The sequence below is a fragment of the Podarcis liolepis genome, assembly GCF_965112155.1.
Source record: "Podarcis liolepis genome assembly, chromosome: 8".
NCBI lineage: Eukaryota > Metazoa > Chordata > Lepidosauria > Squamata > Lacertidae > Podarcis > Podarcis liolepis.
Window position 1 is genome coordinate 39,457,306 of NC_139560.1, and position 20,869 is coordinate 39,478,174.

Genomic DNA, 20,869 nt, shown 5'->3' on the forward strand with positions numbered 1-20,869 from the left:
TGTTTCTGTTAAATGGGTTCAAGATAAATACAAGAGTCAAAGTTTAATGGAAACTTGACACAGTGGCACCAATGGCCCCCCCATACCCAGGAAAACACTGTGTCTCTTTTGCCACCCTCTCTGGCATTGTCACTTGGGGACCCTGGAGCAGGCAGCTGACTTAGGGTGTCATGAAAGGGCAGCAAACCATCAGTTACTGCATTTTTACTGCTGAGCCAGGGACTGGAGGGGAGGGGCTTTCTTTATCCAGCACCAAAATAACTTGGCTGGCTCTGGCTTCCACCTCACCTTGACTAGAATGGGAGGCACTATTTCCCGCTCTTTCTCAGGAAATCAAATATTTTGGTCCAGCCCTGTCTTATTCACATCTGCTGTTCAAGCTTAGCAATAAAAGGCTAAAATTTCAGAACAAGATTTATTAAATAATTGAAATATTTTTGAAAGTAAGTGTCAAAGAAAACGGATATTGCATTTTAATCATTTTTTACTGTTACAGGCTGAAAAATGTGTACTCCATTACTGTTTTACTGTGCTTAAGTATAGTGGGAAATATTTCTACTAGATTTGTCACCTTAGTTTATATCAATATATAAATGCTGTCTAGTCCCCATCATTATTTTGGCATCCCATCCTTCAAAACCTGTTTGTCAAATTTTTGTGTTCTGAAAAAGCACAGCTCACTGCTTTCAACCATCCTTACTATTCCCATATATTACCTCTTTCCTTAACTCCACTCTATAAATCCTGTGAAATGCTTTACCCCAGCTATGTTTTTCTCCATTTTCTATCCTTTCCCCATCTACAGGTTTCCTCTTTTACTTTTTTCAGGATGTGCAAACTCATTTGAGAGGTATTCAAAATTGTTATGATAGTTTAGAGAAGTTTTGAGCATTGAAAATAAACATTGAGATTGACTTATATGGCTTCTGGTTTCAGGCTTTCCAGACAGCCAGGCATCACTTTTTTCCCTCCCCGCCTTTCTTTTTTTAAATACAACTTCAAATGTTAAGGGGAAAGATCTGAAACTCAAGGATAGTGCAAGACATACACAACTGCCTTAGGGGGGCACATGCAGCTCATTAGCTTTGTGCGGTTCATTCCAGGTTTCTTAAATTTAAGAACAGCAGGTGTGCGTCTGTATCGGTGAGAAATTCAGCTTACTGTGTGGTTGCCGGTCCTCAGTGTTTGTGAAACTTAACCATGGTGCATGTCATAGAACACTAACCACATAGTGTGTTAAATAATGGATGGCTGTTTTTCATGGAGAACAGATGAGTTTTGGAGTTTTACTTATAAAATAAGCATGAACTTTGGAACTTTTAGTTCAAGTGGTATGAAATTTGAGGCGTTGAGAATGTGGTGGTGTGTGGCATATGTAGAAATTCCAAAGTTTTTTGTATTGACTATTGGGTGTATCAGAAAATAATAAGGATCACTGTATTTTGAAATTAAGATTGTAACATGAGGATTGCCCTCTGTTTGATATTCCTCAAGCCTCCTTAAGCCTATGTGAGTCTGAATACTGGTATTAAATTTGTTTGGTTGATGGTTTGGATTATACCTATACCCTTCAGAAGCATCTTGAATCCAGGCTGCTAGCAAAATTACTACTCTGGCACTGATAAGCTAATTGACACATGATGTAACAAAACTTATTAGTTTTTATTTAACCCACAAGAGATGACATTGAACTTCTTGATAAACCATAATTCAGCTGTTTCATGTTCTTTTCTTCTTTTGAAGTTTCTCTTTCCAGAATGACCACTTTATGGTCAGTTTCAGAATATCCTGGGAGGTTGAAATGTTCTCCCACTAGTTTATAGATACTGCCATTTCTAATGTCTGATATCTATCTTAAAGGCACCCTACTTGTTGCTCTGTTGCTTTCAGTGGTCCAGTTATGTTTTCAAGGTACATTGAGGGAGAGAAATTACATTTCCATAGAATCAGCAGTATGTTGTTACTTACAAAATGTAATTTCTTCTCTCTGGTCCCATGCTGACACCCACGTACACCAGCATTTCCATTGTGAGCTCAGTTCCCCTGTTATTTGTGTCACTGATGATAAAAACTGAGTGCCACAAGGGAGGTACAGGCCTTCCAGAGTGCCTTAGTTGTGGATGTTAGTGTAACTTTGGGGAAACTGGAAGACCCTAATAGATAGGTGTCAATTTTCCATAATATTTCTCCTATCTTTCAAGAGAGAAAAGGGGACCCTTGATCCCTTATTTCTCTGCTTAATCACTGAGGTCTTTGAGTGCATCACGGTTAGTGATCCTTCTCAGCTCAGATGTATGGCTTGTATCTACCAGTACCTGTGTATTCAGTATTATAGGCCCAGTCTTACGGAACTCCCGCTGAGGGGTCATAGGCACTGAAGACCTCTTTATTCCAGCAGGTTTTTAAAACTGAATTCTGATTTTAGTTTCATTGATTTGAGTCTTCTGTACATCAGTTAGAGATGACTGTGATTAAGTAGTATGCAAATAAGTAAGCAAGCAAGCAAGCAAGCAAGCTGTATAGACCAACGAAGGTGTGGCCTTGTGGTTTCTGACAAGTCTCCATTGCAAAGTTGTTGCTCATCTGGTGATCTCTCAAGGATGCAACTTATTATTCTAAGGACCTGTGGTTTAGAAAGTCATGTTCATTGAAATTTCTGAAAAGCTGATTCATAAAATACATGCCACCAGGGGTAATGTGGAGCCCTCCAACTTTGCTTGCATAGGGACCGTTTGTGATTTATATAACTAAATCTCATGGTTAGCATATTCCCACTAAATATGAGCTTATTTGGCAACATTCATTCTTATTTGGTTATGTTTGGTACAAATGTGGACTTTGTGTTCCACTATGGAATGTATTTTACACCACAAATTCTTTTCTTTTTTAAAGCTTCTATGATTATTATTTTATTATTTCTTAATTTTATTCTTCCTGCTTTTATAGCTGTTTTTATTATTACTTTTAGCTAGTTATTTTGTTTATTTGAATAAAAAAATGAACTTTTATTTACATTTTGGCCCCCTTGAAATGTCAAAAAACATGAGCCTAAAGAGCCTCATGAGCAAAATAGAGGAACATAGTTATTCTCTTCTGAAATGTCATGCCTTGAACATATAGATTATTGATTGACCCATGATGTTTTCAAGCAAACATACTTCCACATATTTTGAATATTGAAGCAGAAGAAAATAGCCATTCTCTTTTAATTCAGCAAGTTATTTCTCTCTTCTGCTAAGGTTTTGAATCACACAATAGTGCTCTTCTGATTTAGCTTGTTGCATGCAAAAGAGTTAGTGTACACCAGCCACACATACCAATGCGAGGATGGAACATTTGAATGTCATCCTCGCATGTAAAATCTAACATGTGTAGGCTAAAATGATATGGGTTGATTTTGTGCACTGCATGACATTAGCTTATTCAGGTTGGTTTTTTTATGTGTGGGCAGCAATTATCATATCATAAAAGGTAAAGGGACCCCTGACCATTAGGTCCAGTCGTGACTGACTCTGGGGTTGCGGCGCTCATCTCGCTTTATTGGCTGAGGGAGCCGGCGTACAGCTTCCGGGTCATGTGGCCAGCATGACTAAGCCGCTTCTGGCGAACCAGAGCAGTGCACGGAAACGCCATTTACCTTCCCGCCAGAGCGGTACCTATTTATCTACTTGCACTTTGACATGCGTTCGAACTGCTAGGTGGGCTAGAGCAGGGACCAAGCAACGGGAGCTCACCCCGTCGTGGGGATTCGAACCGCCGACCTTCTGATCGGCAAGTCCTAGGCTCTGTGGTTTAACCCACAGCGCCACCCGCGTCATACGCATGCACTAATTTCCACAGATCAATTTACAGACAACTCAGTTGTGTAGAAGAATCATTTGTGTAAAATCAGTGCTCAACAAACTGATTATCTATGCATCTGCACTAAAAGTGAAGACTGAACAACAAAATCTGATTCTTTATTAAAGTGACAAAATTATAGTGCCATAAGACCTGAGGGAAGAAATAGTTAAGATTGACTAAAAATGAGTCCGCCAGGTTTACCTAATTCCTTCAACATAGTTCCAGTAACTTCAAATGTTTTATGGAATTTCACTCTTTTGAATGACCATATATGCAAAGTAGTATTTATTTTTAGGATTTTCAGAACACTAATTTGCAACAAGCTCTTTGCTCCCCCGTGCCACAATGTATACCCTGGATATAACATAGACAAGGCTCAGTGGATATTTGCTTATGTGCCACTAATGATATGTGGGTAGTGTTAGTAGCAATGATGGTGGTAAAGTTCATCATCCTCAGGCTCAAAAACAAAGCTTGCCTCAATGAGAGATGAGTACCTGATGTTACTGAATTCTTCTTTGACTCAGAGAAGATCAGGAGGGCAAAAACCCACTCGCCTTGGCCAAAAAGGGGCCACTGAGGGAGGACTTTTAGGCTAGACCCTAAGCCTACTCAGCTCATTTATTGTATGTGACCTGGCATTCTAGCATAGAACATTATTAAAAAGACTTGTTTTTCCTCTGCCAGGTTTAGCCAGAACAGCAGCAGCAGCCCTACTGATAAATGGGGTTTGGATCTGGTGCGACTTCACAAGCTTATTGTGCATAGGATTGCCCCCTCAATGTATTAACAGGACAAGCCAAAGGACGGTGGAGTGGGGTTCAAGGTCTCATGGCGACTTTCTGGCCATTCCTTACTCATCTCCTGTCTTTCCACTAATGCAAGCCTCCTAACACTCACTATGGGGATCTAAGGCAGCTGTTAGAGCCGTTCTGGATTTTTATGGGGGGGAAATATTTTGTTACGTTAGTCATGGCTTTCAAGCCTAGCATAATTTGTGTGTCAAAATCTGCTGCTGGAATTCAAGCCATATGTAGATCATTATCTCCTTCTACAGAAGGAATCAGAGGCTGAGTTATCTAGCCTCCTCTTTTTTAGCACTTTCAGTGAGGTTGGCAGGACTGATCAGAGACATTGTGCTGTTTGAGGTGTAGAAGCAGATGGAACTCTGCCCTCTCCATCTTGGTCAATGTGTAAAGTAGCCAAGACCAGCTAAGTTATTTTGCTACCTATGGCAGAAAAAATCCACAAGCTTTTCTACTTCCTAGCTTTAGTAATATAGTTATTGTTATTTACAACCTGAAATCAGCTACCTGAGGTGGTCATCCCACTCTGCCTAATGGTAGGGGTTGTCCTGGACGTTGGGAGGCAAAAATGGTAAGCTAAGGCTTACCCTGATTGCAGAGTGAGGTTGAATCCTAGTAATGGGTAAGGGTGGATGGATGGGGGCTACCACTGAGATGAGGCAGAACAGCAGTTATGGAACAAGCATTGCTGCTGCTTCACGCAACATCAGAGATGCAACAAGCAGCTCACCCCATTCTTCAGTCCTCTGAAATTTCCAGTGGAAATGATGAGGCTTTGCAGGGTGGAAAGGGATGGCTGTCCCAACTTGTCAGTGCTCCAATGGTTACTTAATGTTCAGCAAATACTTAGTTTATATATTGTTTTGATGTTTAATATGTTAGCACTGGAGTTATTGTTTGCAATCCTGTTTTCTTGATATTTTTTCTTATATTGTCCATATCCACTAAATCACCTCAACCTTGTTACACCTAGTTATACACACACACACACACACACACACAGAGAGAGAGAGAGAGAGAGAGAGAGAGAGATGGAGAGAGAGAGAGATTTGAATTTGCTCATGGCTCAATAAATCAGTTATAGCCCAAAACCTTTGCAAAGTAATTCAACAGTGTCAATTAGTTTCCAGTTTACTCGAAAGTAAGACTGTAGAGGATTGCATCCTTAGTCTCTCTAAGGTGCCAAAGCAATGTTTTCTTTACTCAACACTATTAGATCAGTCTTTAACATGTATATCACAGATGGTGATTTAAAATGGGTTTTGTTTCCCAAAGGTCTTATCTTATGAACATATTTATTGGTTTCACCTTGGCAAGGTTCTCAGTTGATCATGAGAACTGTGGTGACAAGTGTGACCATTTCGTAAGTCTGCTTCCGCTAAATCCATGATTACTTAATTGTGGTAGCATCTTGTCATAATTATGCTTAGATTTATTAGCTTCAGTTATGTGGTAAGCATCGCTTTGTGAATGGGCCACGGGGGCAGATTTTAAAGAGCTAGTTAGGCTTTATCACTTGATATGTGTCTGCTTTGATGATCCACTGCTTCTCAGAGAAGTATTCACCATGCACTAAGAGAAAGAAGAAGCTTTCCTTTGAAGATACAAATTAAACTATAAAGGGGACCATCCTCAAGCTATTTCCCATGAAATAATCTCTCCTCAGGAAGTTTTACTCCAAAGGCAGTGGCTTTGGGATTAAAGCAGAAAAACAAATTGCATTTCTGCAAGGTCACTCGGAAGGTCTTGTGTGGCATTGTGCCGCTGAACCTAGCTAATCTTGGGGCCCCATCTGGTGCCTACAAGAACAACAATATCCAAAGCGTCAGAGAATTAGATCAGTAGTATGGCCACTCCTGCAGCTTTTCATAGCTACTGCTGCTGTGGACTAAGGGGCAGGATTTATTCTATAATGCTTAATTATCTAAAGAAGACTAGGCATACAAGTTGAAAGATCCCATTGGAAATAAAAAAGAAATCCCTGATAAAGAAGATTACTTATTATTATTAACTGGGATTATGCAAGGGATGAAACTCTTGCTTATATAATGCAACTTTGCCTATAACTGTGAGGATGCAAGTCCATAAAGCCTGCGCAAATAAGAGTAGATGCTTTTATTTGCAGAACACCGAGTTTTAGAACTACTCTGTTTTGTATAAAAATGGCATGCTGCTTTTCTTCTGCATGAGAGGGTAGGGCTGATAATAAAAATATAATGGTTAGTCACTCTTCAAAATGCTTCCTTAAATGTCGTTTCAGTTTGTTGGTATTTATGCACAGCAAAGATCCATGTTAAAAACTTGGACGGGACTCTGTGCGGATATTGTGCCCCCCCCCAAAAAAATTCACCATAAATACCAAATTACATCTTAATTGTTTGATTGAACATAACTTACCAGAACTTATGAGAACACATTTCTTAGCTACTTCTCTTTTTTAGTGGTGCTTTTTGTTTTTATCATTTGTCAGAAATGTAATGCAAAAATAATTGTGTATTGGGCAGCTGGCAGCTTCTTGAAAGGGAGTGAGGGAATGAAGTAGTCTTGAAGGAAGAGTGCTCTCCCCCCCCCCCCAACCAGGTGCCTCCCCACTCTTGCTGTATACTGCTCCCCTCAACTCTTAAGTGTTGGGATGCTGTACAGCACATAGGTAATGCCTGCTCCTCGCCAGTTTTCTCCCCATGTGGGGGTACCATTGCTGTGAGTGTATTGTAACATTCATGGACCTTCACAGTAAAGGGGGACTTCCTACATTTCACATTGTTTCAGACTCTTTAGGTCTTCTGATTCACAGACAATTTACAGCAAAAACTCATTGGAGGGGTCAGCTTTATGCCCACAAATGAATATATGCTTCCACTGGCATAAAGAATATGCCTTACATATGTGGAGCTTTGTATATACAGAAGAGCTCCTGCATCTGCAGAAAGGTTTTTGTACTGAGAGTGGTATTTAAATGTTAACTAATATATATATTTTCTGTATGGCATGCCTATGTAAATACAGCTGTTCGGTTTTATTTTGTATCAGTTTTAGTTTTGAAACAGCTTATGGATAAATATAGTTTATATTTAATAAACCCATATGGTGATATCTAAGTCATACTCAGATGATGATTAGTTGTTGTTTTTTAATCTTATCCAACCTCCTAAAGGAGGAGTTCAGGGTGGAAAACAACACAGCTTTTGAAAAACAGTCTCTCTCTCTCTCTCTCTCTCTCTCTCTCTCTCTCTCTCTCTCTCTCTCTCTCTCTTTCTCTCTCTCTCTCTGCATGCACATATTTTGATGTAGACTTTTGTTTAACACATTATTGATAATGAAATATCTTTTCCTCCCCAGAAGTATTTCCAAGAGATTCCAACTTAAAGGACAAGTTCATCAAACATTTCACAGGTAAGAACACTTTTTGTGTGAAGGCAATTCTGTGTTTAATTTCTTGCCAGATGTTGCCTACATAAAGCAGTGTCTTATCTCCTCTCCCAATGAAGGAAGCCTATATTGTAAATTACTAGGTCCATCCTTTGGGGCTGCTGTTTACCTATTTGCTTCCCAACAGGTTGTAGTGGGACCCACAGGTTAGGACATGGAATCTTAAGGCCCATTAAAAGGCTAGCTGTTCCATTGGCAAGTGACTCCCAACTTTTAACTTCCCTAAGTATCTTCAGATGCCTTTCCCCCAATAGATTGGAAAGTGCTCAATAGAGTTGAGGAGCCAGTGTGAAAAGTCTTGGTGATAAAATTTTGTAGCCTTTATAGTTGTAGCCCATCACCCATCACTGGCCTTCTTTTTCATTATTCCATTAGCTTTAATTACATTAATATGGTTATATGTAATTTTTTTCAGAAACTCCAGTAAAATTGTACTGTGAACATTTATTTATTTATCACAATATTTGTATCTCTTTATCACACACCCCCACACCCATGAAACAAAGCTCTCTGGGTGGTTTATAGTATAGAAATTAAAACCTTATAAATAAACCTAAAAGCTGAATATAGTAGGAGAATAAAGACAAAATAAGCTAAGGAAAAACTGTAGCCCAAAATATCTAAAAAACACTAAACATTTTTAAAGATTGAAAGGCTGGGGCAGGAGTGGGGAAGAGAAATACCTTCACTTGATGCCAAAAGGACCACAGTGTAGGTGCCAAGTTAGCTTCTCTGAGCAGGACATTCCACACCCCTAGTGCTATCACTGAAAAGGTACCTTTTCTATTAACCACTATCTTGCCTTATTTGACAAGGAGAGTATCTGGTGAAAGGTTTGAAACATATTAGACAAAGCAAATATGAACTAACTAACTATCATTTGTGCAATTTAGTTTGCAATAGAATTAGAAATGCAATCAAAATGTTGTGTTTGATTAATCCTCAAACAGGTCCAGTTACATTTTCAGCTGAATGTAGTAAGCATTTCCACCGGCTCTATCACAACACACGGGATTGTTCAACACCAGCCTGTAAGTTCCAGCTAAAAACTACTTCCATGTTTCATTGTCCTGTCTGTCTGGTCTTAGGCCAGGGTTGAGCAGGTTCTTAACACCAAGTCATTTCCCCCAGTCTTTCTTGAGAATGGAATACACATGTGTCCACTGCCATTAAGAACATAAGAAGAGCCTTGCTGGGTTAGACTAGTCCAGCATTCTGTTCTCCATTGGCAAACATGAGGCCTTTGGGAAGTCCACAAGTAGCGTAGTGAGTGTAGTGACACTCTTCCACTTGAGATTCCCAGGAACTGGGGTTCAGAGCTATGCTAAATCAACCTTGAGTGCTGTCAACTTTCAGTGGCATATTTCACCTGGTGCCAGAGCTGAATGTAGTGCCATGCTGAATGTAATGTATGTTGAAAACTACTTCCTTCCTTTTCAACTTCCCAATAGTACCAATAGTTCATATCAATGTTTTGTTCATTAGGGGACATATATGAATCCTTTGTTTCCACTTGTATTGGGCTACCCTACAAGGAATGTTACTTGTTAAATGATTGTTTTATTGCAGTCCGTCTAGGGAGACATATAAAAAACTCCCTAAAACACCTACATTTTGCAGCTGATGGCAAATGAACCTGGACTTACACTCTAGGAAATTAAACACATGATGATTAATGTTAACTTCATTTTTATGGTTTTAAATAGATTATAAAAGGTGTGCAAGATTGCTGACAAGATTAGCAATGAGTCCACTGTGTACACAGCCATAGGAGGCCTGTTATGTAAGTATTTTTTTTAAAAAAATTGAAACACCTTTCTAATCTAATGACCAGTTTGTTCCTGTTAGTTTCTTTTCTCAAAAGCCAAACAGTAACAAGAGTTTAGCCTTCTCCCCACTGTGGTTTCAGTGAAAATCACAGAAAATCAGACATACAACTTTTTTCATCAAGAGGAAGCCTCTGTTGGCACTGGAACTGGAACTCCCTGCTTTGGAAATGTTGTTTTCATCAGTGCCATGGGAAGAGTGGATTTTAAGCCTGATCAGTCTCCCCTGTGGCTACTTGAATTTATAAAAAAAAATTATGTAACTTAAAGAGATGACTTACCTGCCGTTTTCCAATTTTGTCAAATGCTTGTTGATGTGGCCCTGGTGGGCTACTTCTGCACTATTTCAGGACCATGGAGAAGTCTTCTGATATAATAGGTAAAACATGGCTTCAGTTTTCCAAACAACTAGCTTTTTAAGCTGCACTACAGGTTATCAACAATATCAGACCATGACTCCATAGTGGAGATAGGTACAACTTTCTTTTTATTTTGTAGAGGGCAGGAAATATTTATTAACTTCTGAGGTATGCAAATAAGCCAACATTAAAAATGCAACATTTCTTGTTTCAAAAATGGAACAGGATCACCACTTTGCTGCTAATCTGCATTTATTTGGAACAGAATCTGTGTGCATATCCACTCTGTGTGCAAAAGACTTTCTGTACAACTGGAACCCCGATTTGTCAGGGCTCTCAAAATGTATCTTCAGTTGAATGTGCCAATGGTGGGGTGGTACCAGCAGTTATGTTGACCACTGAGCATTTCGTGTTTGCACTGGGAAAGCCTGTAGTCATTATAGTTTTTCTTCATTTTTTAGTAAGCAAGAACCTATAAATGTGTTGGTTTCTGTTGAAACTATTATTATTACTATTATTATTATTCAATAGCTGGGAATCTAAGTGAACTGTTTTTTGTTTCAGACTTTTCTGCTAAGCCTGAACTCTGGTTTGCCAAGAAAGTGCCTTGAAATCTGTCCCAAGACAAAGAGAAGACATCTTGCTCTTTTTTTTATTTACAGCATTGTTTTGTTACTAGATGCATTTTATTTTCATATATGTCGGACATTCCATATTCGTGTGAAAGGAACGTATTTTATTTGTATTTGTAAATATGTTGCCTATAGCTCAAATAAGCCAATTTATTTAAATATGTTGTATATAAAGACTACTAATAATATACTAATTAAATGTTATATGCAGGGAGTTGGCTGGTGTGTTTGCTGTTTCTTGTTTCATTGTTTGTACATCATTTTGCTCAGGCTCTTACTTTCATTATTTGCACTAACTTGAAAAGCAGAAGTCTCTGTAACTGAAATCTGAATAAGCTGCAAGTGGGATGTTTTACTTTCTGTGGAAAATATTTCATATTATGAAGCTTTTGGTAAAATATATATATGCCTACATAGTATATATATTATTGCACATCAGAACAAACTGCTCAAAAAATGCACACTGCTTTGGGAAACATTTGTGAAGCTGTTTTGGATTATCATCAGTTACGTTTGTACTGGCACTTATAGAAAGAGTCACAAATAATGTAAATATAAAGACTGGAAGACTGCAATGCAGTTTGGGTGGAATAAAGAATATAGATCTCATATTTTCATGTTTTTCTTGACCCTTTGGGTGATTTTGGGACTTTTAATTACTATCTCTAACCCCTGTTAAATATATTCTCTATTGCAGCTGGATACTATTAAAGTAATTATTCCATACTTGAAGGTATATGCTTTCTACATACTTTCTAATGCTGCAGTCCTATGATCTCTAGGAGGGCATCCCAGGAGCCATAGGACATTTTAGTTTTTACTTTCTGAAAAAAAAGCAAGAGACAGATGTTCACCCTTGGAGAGGAGACCTGACCTTTCAAGCCTTCCCTGTGAGGCTGTGGAAAAGTCCTCTGCCATTACTCCTCTGATGTTAGATAGGACAAAAAAGGAACATACCAGGTTATTCATGGATGTGCAGGATCCAAAGCCCTCCTAGTCTTCTGATTCCCCCTCCCCACAGAACAGCGAATAGACTATGCCAGTCTTGCAGCTGGTACAGTTTATCTCCTTCCTACTGAAATCAATAGGAGGTAAGCTTTTCTCCCCCCTTTTTAAAAAAGGAAGCTCAGAATAGAAAAAAGTTATCCCCCATGCAAGCTCAGCTGGGCGTTAGGAAAGGCATTTCCTGCACCCCATTTGATTTGCTCTGTTAAAGCCACACATATTCCTGTCTTATTCTATCTGTGTCTTTGGTCTACAGGCAAATGAGGATAAGACTACAAGAAAAGTATCTGTAGTGTGCAGATGGCAGGGTTTCAGATGCAAACTGTAGAAAGTCAATTCTTCAAGCAAATCCACAAAGCAGCCTCCTCTGTTCTTGATTAAGTGCTTTACTTCTAAAATTAAGTATTAAAACAAGGGTATATTGTGTGAAACTGAAGTCAACTGTGCATATTTGCACAGGCAGTGCTAATTCTGTAGACATGCTTGTTAATTTTAGTCATAGTCAATTTATTTATATACCAAACTATTCACAACCGTGTTTGTGCTGAAAATGGCACACTAATAATAATAATAATAATTTATTATTTATACCCCACCCATCTGGCTGGGTTTCCCCAGCCACTCTGGGCGGCTTCCAACAAAACACTAAAATACAATAACCTATTAAACATGAAAGGCTTCCCTAAACAGGGCTGCTTTCAGATGTCTTCTAAAAGTTTGGTAGTTATTTTTCTCTTTGACATCTGGTGGGAGGGCGTTCCACAGGGCAGGCGCTGCTACCAAAAAGGTCCTCTGCCTGGTTCCCTGTAACTTAGCTTCTCGCAGTGAGGGAACCGCCATAAGGCCCTCAGCGCTGGACCTCAGTGTCTGGGTAGAACAATGGCCCTATTATAATTTATATTATAATATAAAATGACCCTATTATAATATTACATAAGCATAATAAAGGTTATCACTTTAAACTGACACAATAAGAATCCAACAATTACCAGTTCGTTTAAAATACACCAAAAAGTGAGCAAGGCTTACAAATAGGTCAGCTAACAATCCAATACCTTTATATCTCAATGTAGTCCCAAAGCTGATGGCATGGCTGTCCAGCAATATTTCCTCAAAAGGTTTTATACCTGGACCCAGAAATTATGTGAACTGTAGAAGTAAAGTTGAATTGCTCTCCTAAAATCACTCTGGGAACCTGGTTTCTGTATCAAACTTCTCTTAGTGATCTCAAAAGTATACATGGTTTTTTGGTGAGCTGTGGTGGCATTTCACATCCTCATTCTTACAATTAACATACACAATTGCAATATCTGCATAGGCTTTTAGATCTAGGATTGCAGGGTCTCACATAATGCCAAACTCAAGTACAGTGTGTGTGTGTGTGTGTGTGTGTGTGTGTGTGAGAGAGAGAGAGAGACAGAGAGAGAGAGAGAGAATTCACACGTAGCCATACCTGAAGTGAGAACTAAGGATTATTAACTGCATCTTTAACTGGATCTTGCACTTAAACTGACTTTATTCTTAAAACTTTCCATGTCATATTATTTCTATTAAACTACACATGTGTTTCCGCTTCTGCTAATATATTAATTGTGACACGATTGCAAAATAAACAGAAGTAGCAATGAGTCATTACATTGCACTAAAATACATTTTAGATTATTTTTGTACCATAATTTGGTACAAAGGCCACCTGTGAGAAAGATGCAGAGCCCTCAGAGATGGAAGCAAATGAAATGGATCCCTGAAGTGTAGGAGCACAAATATAAATATGGGTCTAAATTTGAAAGCCATGTGATTTATTCTGAATAAACAGCATCATTATATTTCCACAGTGTTATACACTTAGTATTTGTATACATCTAGCTGAAATATATATTGTATATATGGTTGACTGGAAGTCACTTTGGGTTGCCTTGGGCAAGATAAAGTGAATAACAAATTTAATAATAATAATATATGAAGATCTTTGAACAGTTTATATTTTCTATTTATTTATAAAAAAAAACATTTATATACCACTATAGCCCCAAAAATACCAAGCAAGTTTACAAGAAAAGTATCAATGTACAGTACAATAAAAACCATGCAAATTTTTAATGGAAACCAGAGCACACAGAAACACCTTTTACTTTCCCACCACAGCGGTACCTATTTATCTACTTGCACTGGTGTGCTTTCAAACTGCTAGGTTGGCAGGAGCTTGGACAAAGCAACTGGAGCTCACCCCTTCACAAGGATTTGAACCACTGACCTCATTGGCAAGCCCAAGAGGCTCAGTTAAACATGAAAGTGGCTGTTTTGTACAGGCCCAGCTTGTTCCAGAATGTTCCCCACTGCCTAACAAATACAAATTCCTCCTCCTGACGCCATTTCCACATCCAAGACAAACTACAAAGCTCTGCCTGCCTAGCTGGCCCTGCATGTGGAACCGGTAGTATTTTGGAGAAAGAAAACTATTGTGGAATGATAATGTACCATGGAATATGAGGGTTTATGTATCATGTGGGTACACATGTGTCTGGGGATAAGTTATCCTGTTTCTTTCAAATGTGGCAATTGTCCAAGCTGAAAATGTGATTAAAATATTTTATTGCGTGCCCAATAGCAGTCCCCGCCCCCTTCCGGGAGCCTGACCTCTATCAATAAATATGCATGACAACAAATTTGGAATTAAAATGGCCACAACTTTATTTAATTTCAGATGTAGGAAACCTTGGCTTAGGCATTGGGTGTGTATACCTCTCAGCCCCCTGCTGGGAGTCTGAGGCAAAGCAGGATCAATTGGAATATGGGGGGACACTGCAAAACGTGTGTTTACACAGCTATCCCCCCTCTGCGCTGTTGAGGGGAGTTCAATGACTGCCTGCTGAGCGCATGAGGCCAGAGACTTCCCTCAAAAACCCCTTTAATGGGGAACACTGGTATCGTCACCACCTCACCCTTCTTTTGATAGACTACAGGATTCCACCCAAGACCTAAAACTGCCAAAGTTGTGACAATTGCTATGGGCAGATTACCAAACATTTAAAAAGGAGAGAAATACAGTAGTAATCATGGGGGACTTCCCCGATATCTGTTGGGACTCGCACTCTGCCAAGAGCACAAGGTCTGACAAATTCCTCCATTGCCTTGCTGACGAGTTCATTTCCCAGAAGGTGGAAGAACCAACAAAGGGACCATCTATCTTGGACCTGGGTCCTCACCAATAGGGAGGAACTGATTGATGAAGTGGAAGTGCTTGGAAACTTGGGAGGAATTGATCGTGTTCTTCTAGGTTTCAGGATACAAAGGCGAGGGAAAACTGAGTGAAGTCGGACACACACTCTGGACTTTAAGAAGGCCAATTTCGAAAAGCTGAAAAAGCTACTGGGTGTGATCTCATGGTCAGAAATACCCAATGAGAAGGGAGTCCAAGAAGCATGGGAGTTTCTAAAAGGAGAAATATTGAAGAACCAAATGTAGACAATACCAACAAGAAAGAAAAGTGGAAGGCATCTAAGGAAACTGGTGTGGCTGCATAAGAAGCTTACAGATGAGCTGAGAGTTAAGGACATGTATAAGAAATGGAAGAAAGGGGAAATCACAAAGCAGGAGTATACACAAGTAGCCAACAGTTGTAGGGGGGGGGAATTGGGCTAGCTAAAGCTCAGAATGAGCTCAGGCTTGCAAGAGAGGTTAAAAATAATTAAAAAGGGTTTCTTCAGCTATGTGCAAAGTAAGAGGAAGAACAAGCAAGTGGTAGGCCTTCTGCATGTGGAACACAGAGAAATGCTGTTGGGTGACAGAGAAAAGGTGGAACTACTCAACAACTACTTTGCCTCGGTCTTCACTCAAAAGAAAAGTGATGCCCAACCTGGTGATAATAGAATAAATGATGTAAGGAGGGAGCTGCAGCCCAAGATAGGAAAAGAGGTAGTAAAGGAAGGAGCTGGGTATACTTAGCCTGAAAAAGAGGAGACTGAGAGGAGATATGATAGGCATCTTCAAATATCTTGAGGACTGTCACATGGAAGAGGGAGCATGCTTGTTTTCTCCTGCTCTGAAGGATAGGACTCGAGGCAATGGCTTCAAGTTACAAGAAAGGAGATTCTGACTGAACATTCGAAAACACTTTCTGACTGTAAGACAGTGGAACAGACTCCCACAAGAGGTGGTGGAGTCTCCTTCCTTGGAGGTTTTTAAACAGAGGTTGGATAGCCATCTGTCATGGATGCTTTAGCTGAAATTCCTGCATTGTGGGGGGTTGGACTAGGTGACCCTTGGGGTACCCTCTCAACTCTAAGATTCTATGATTCTTTGAACACTCTCAAATGTGAAGTGATCCAAAGTGCTCCAAGACATATGGAACACCACTCACTTAAGTGGATCCAAGAGTTAACAAGTGCCTGAGACTCTTATGAGTCTTTGAGAACACCTGAGGAGAATGACACAGACCCTATCAGAAAGGTTTCCCTAGCAACATAAAAAATAGCATTTGAGTTTTTCTCTAAAGCAGTGATTCTCAGACTTATTTGTCTCATGCAGGAGGAGGGGTGGGTACTGGGACAGGCCTGGTCAACAGACTGTGTGTGCTGGTCCTGGGGGGAGGTTACCGTGGGGCGAGCTCCAGGACCTGAGTCGAGGGCCGGCAGACAGTCCTCCACAGGTGAAGCGGGGTCCAAAGCGAGGAGCCGGGCAAGGACAGGAACTCTGGAGGAACAGGACTGGGTGCTGGCCGAAACAGCTCTTCAACGACATTGCTCCCACAACCTGGGACCGGGCTGACTGGCCTTTATCTTCTCTGAGGCCAGGGGCGGTCCCGGCCCCCAGGAGACCCGCCTCTCCTGGCCTTAAGGTGAGCACTCCTCCTGGGAGAAACCAGTTCCCTCCGCCTCTCAGCCCTGAGAAACTGCAGCTCAGGAGAGGCTGGAGGGTTACTGGACCCAGAGGGAGACTCACCTTCCCCTGACAGGGCTGGGAGAGGTGCACCTGTAGGCACTGTGTCCTCAACCACCACCGGAGCCAGAGTGGATTCACTTGTTGCCTGTTCCTGAGGATCCGGCACAGGTGCAGGCGCTTCAGAATCAAGGTCCTGCCCTAGTTCAGCTGGCCCTGGAGGCGGGGACTCCTGTGCAGGCTGGGATTCCTCCAGTTCAGCCTCTGAATCGGATTCCCAGGCCATCACACTGTGTAAGATAACTTAGAAGAGGCTAAAATAGTCAGTGAAATAATCTGTGTACCACCAGGTGGCACCAGGAGACTTTGCAGGTAATGGTGACCAGCCACATAGTAACACTTTGGCTATGTATTACTTTACAAAGGATGATCTACTATTTCAAGGAGTCCTCTATTTGAAAAACTGTTTGGTCCAAGTCTGGTTCAGCAATAAGGAACCACAAGAAAGCAGAATAAAGGCTGTGATGTTGCCCATCAACAATTACCACCTGAGCAGCAGAATGAGCAGGCACCCGCCACACCTGATCAGTCATCCCTACTATGGGGAATATGAGATGTATTGCATTTCTATTTAGACTAATTATTCCTCATGTGCATCTTGCTACATAAATTAGCATACTAATTTCCTAGGCAAATGTGTGCCCTCATGTGTCCTTCCTTTTTTTTTTTAGGTAATGCATTTCTACTTTTTGGGAATGTGGACATCATTGCCCTGCCTTAAGGATCCTTGAATATTTCAGTCAAAATACTCTCTCTGTAAAAAAAAAAACAACAACCCCAGGAGTCAGAGAGGACAAGTCATTGACTATTTACATTATAAATAGTAACAGGAACAAGTGGTTATTGCATTGACCTCCTACTTCCTACAAGTGTGCAAATATTAGTTTAACATATTCTATTTCTCTTCACCTAAGAAGTACCTGTTTCAAGCTGTTTCTGTTTTAAATCAAATGAATAAATGTTACTTTTTTTGCCAGCTGTGTTTACCCTTGGATCAAGGTCAACACAATGGGTCTGGAACTCATACAGCAATTTGTATAATAGAGGGAAACCATGGAAACTACAGCTGATTGGTACTGAGTATATATCCCCCACCAAAAAAAGTACAATCAACTCAGGATTTAAGACTGGAGGACTGTGATGGAATAAATGTCTTGTAGAAGAATGGTAAGAAGAAACTGAATGGTTGAAGCCAGTCAGATTGGATTTTTCAAACTAAATATTTATCTCATATTAAGTTATCGGGTATTGAATTCGTTGGTAATTATTTGTCTCATGTGGAGATACCTAGTGCTTTTCTGAGGGGAAAAGTGGAAGATTCAGAAAGGCAGGATCCTTCATGATACACCCTCACAGCTACACCCATTTTGAGATGATACAACTTTCTATGGTTATACAATAATCATCATTATACAATAATAATGATTAGGAATGCATTGTAATAATGTAGTGATCAGCTAGATCTACCATATTCTGTGCACATACACCAGTAAATTATTTGCAGGGCCCCTTCTTTTGGAGTGACTGAAGTAGTGTTTTCCTTGAAGTGCCATTGTAGGTAACAGAACTTGCTCATCATTCTCTTGAAACCAAAGCGCCCTGTGTTTCCAGTGTTCCTAAATGCTTAGCTTTGGTGCATACACTGGCTGAAAAGATCTCATTTAATGCTGATTGGGCAGCTCTAGGACACTAAATACAAGGACCCTGCTGCAGAAATAGTAGTCAGTCTTCAACCCCCTGCAACTCCTGACGGCTTCACGACTGAGAGGGAGGAATAAAAGACTGAAATGAGATGTCAGCTGAATAACAAGGGATCTCTTGGCGCACTCACACAGAAAGTGCGAGGCTTATGTGAAATTCCCTTCCACATCTAAGCTTTCCCTTCAGGCTCAACAAGCTTTGAAGCTTATAACTTACTTGACCAGAGGAACAGGATAGGAACTTAGGAACAGAGCAAACCTGGTGGGTCAGGAAGGGCCATTTGGCTTTGGTTGAGCTAAAAAGAGACCTAGGAGCTAGACACTTACTCATTTTGGGGCATTTAATAAGCTTTGCAACTAGTTGTTGTGCTTCCTGGACACACTCAGTTTAGAGCTGCAAATGGAAGCAACTGAGAGATGTGATTTCGTAAAATACTTTTATTTTTTGTTAGCATATCATTTTTTGTCACATTAAAGAGTTTTAAATGTTCGGTATATATTGTGTGTGAATATGTGTTCTAATAGCCCATCGTGCTGCATGCATCCATATGTGCATTCTAAGTAGAGGGAAAGCTCTGGGTTTAGGAATCCCTCTGCAGGTAGGCACCAAGGCCTCAGACAGAAGGATCATGGCTCATGCAATTTTGTTCCCCTCCCCCCAATAGGGACATTTCTATTCATTAAGTCTTTCAAGAATAGCGCATCTATATTTCCAGTTATATCACCAATAGAAATCAGAAGGATACCTGATGATTCAGACCCCATCATGAGATTAAATATTTAGAAAATCTTCATTCTCTTGATGCACAAGGGACGACGTCACTTGAAAGACAGACTTCTGCTGGAAATCATGGAGAGCTGCTGCCAGTCAGATTCAGCATCTCTAGGCTAGATGGGCAAATAGCCTGGCTTAGTATAACACAGCTTCCTCTGTTTCTGTAGCAGCCCTTGCGGTAAGTGCTAGGAATGTGCATCAGCTTTATGATGATCACAATGAGGCAAGTCAGGGTGATTCAAGGTCTTCCCCCCTCCATTGATGCACCATGTCAATGTGATTGCACACACAGCTAGACGAGAGTGGACAAAGACAGAAGACCCAAAGCAACGGGGGTGAAGGGTTTGCAACTTCAGAGGAACTGCACAGCAACCTGCAAGGTTCTCCTAAAACAAACCCAACCTTTCCTTGAAGCAACCTCATCATGACTTAAGTGCTGACCTCCACCCCATCTATTCCAGTCTGTAGGAAGTGTCCACAAATTTCCCAGAGGCAAATAATTTCAGGATGAATTTGTGAATGAATAGGGCTCGGTTTGACCACCCTCCATTTTTTGCAAAAGTCACAGGGGCTCTTCTAGTTGTCAAAATGAAATCTTGCCTTTCCAATGCCCTCTGCCCTTGCTGCCACTTAACATCCTTGCTTTTTCACACACGGACAGACTGAGTTCGGAAAAAAGATTATATGCACCGATGTGCATCGTTTATATTAGTTCAAGTATTTATCACATCTGGTAAGAATGCATACTGTCCTGCTGGTGTGTTTATTTAAATGTTGAAGTCATACAAAGTTTGATAACCACACTTATTCAATGTCATCCTTGGTCAGCAGGACATTTTTATAGATCATTGCTTATAAAAACTTAATAGTGCATCCTTTATTGATGTCACTCTGAAGTTATGCATAATTGTGCCGGCCTGCCATATATAATATTTTCGTTAGAGCAATGCAAAAGCATCTCAGGACAGCTCTATATTGGGATTCTTTGTGCTGTGATGCTGTATTGTGCCAATCTAGCTTTAATGGACAAACACCCCTATCAATTCCCCGATTGTGTTTTTCAGGAGGCCCAAATAAACTAAGTTTAGATTGCTCAGATTCCATGCTTCACAGCCATAGATGTACCTTTTTATGTGGCCCACCATTCATTTCATGGCTTTTTATCTGAGTTGCTCCATTTTCCAAAAATAGACAACCCTCCCTGACACTGCAGTGGACAAGCCTATCAAATGCTTGGACATGGTGAGTTTTCAAAAATTTGTGAACTTGTTTATTAGGCAGCATCTGGCTCACTGGATCATTTATGGTGGTTTTGTGAAGTTTGCCTTGACAGGTCCCATGAAGGTCCCATGTTCTGCTCCGTGCATTCATTGAATAGCCAGAGCACACATATCAGAAGCTGCCTTAGACCAACCCAAACTATCTGCCCACTTGTTTCAATATTGTCTACTCTGACTGGCAGCAGCGATCCAGGATGGTAGGCACAGATCTTTCACAGCATTAGTTTTCATAGCATTCAGCCATTTGTTTCAGTTGAAATGCAAAAGAAGAAGGAT

At 40.3% G+C, this 20,869-nt stretch overlaps 1 protein-coding gene across 2 annotated transcripts in view; it reads left to right on the plus strand.

Annotated features, from left to right (window-relative positions):
* The window catches only part of ALKAL1 (ALK and LTK ligand 1), a 34,261-nt gene extending 22,757 nt beyond the window's left edge, over nt 1-11,504 (plus strand). Inside the window, exons 3-6 of one of the 2 annotated variants that reach the window (XM_083518076.1) lie at nt 7,992-8,042; nt 9,029-9,109; nt 9,785-9,861; nt 10,828-11,504. In XM_083518076.1, coding sequence (XP_083374202.1) covers nt 7,992-8,042; nt 9,029-9,109; nt 9,785-9,849 — 197 coding nt within the window. In that variant the 3' untranslated portion in view covers nt 9,850-9,861; nt 10,828-11,504. Of the gene's footprint in view, nt 1-7,988; nt 8,043-9,028; nt 9,110-9,784; nt 9,862-10,827 lie in introns of both variants that reach the window. The other variant, XM_083518075.1, reaches the window with a different exon arrangement.
* Nucleotides 11,505-20,869: the final 9,365 nt, after the last annotated feature.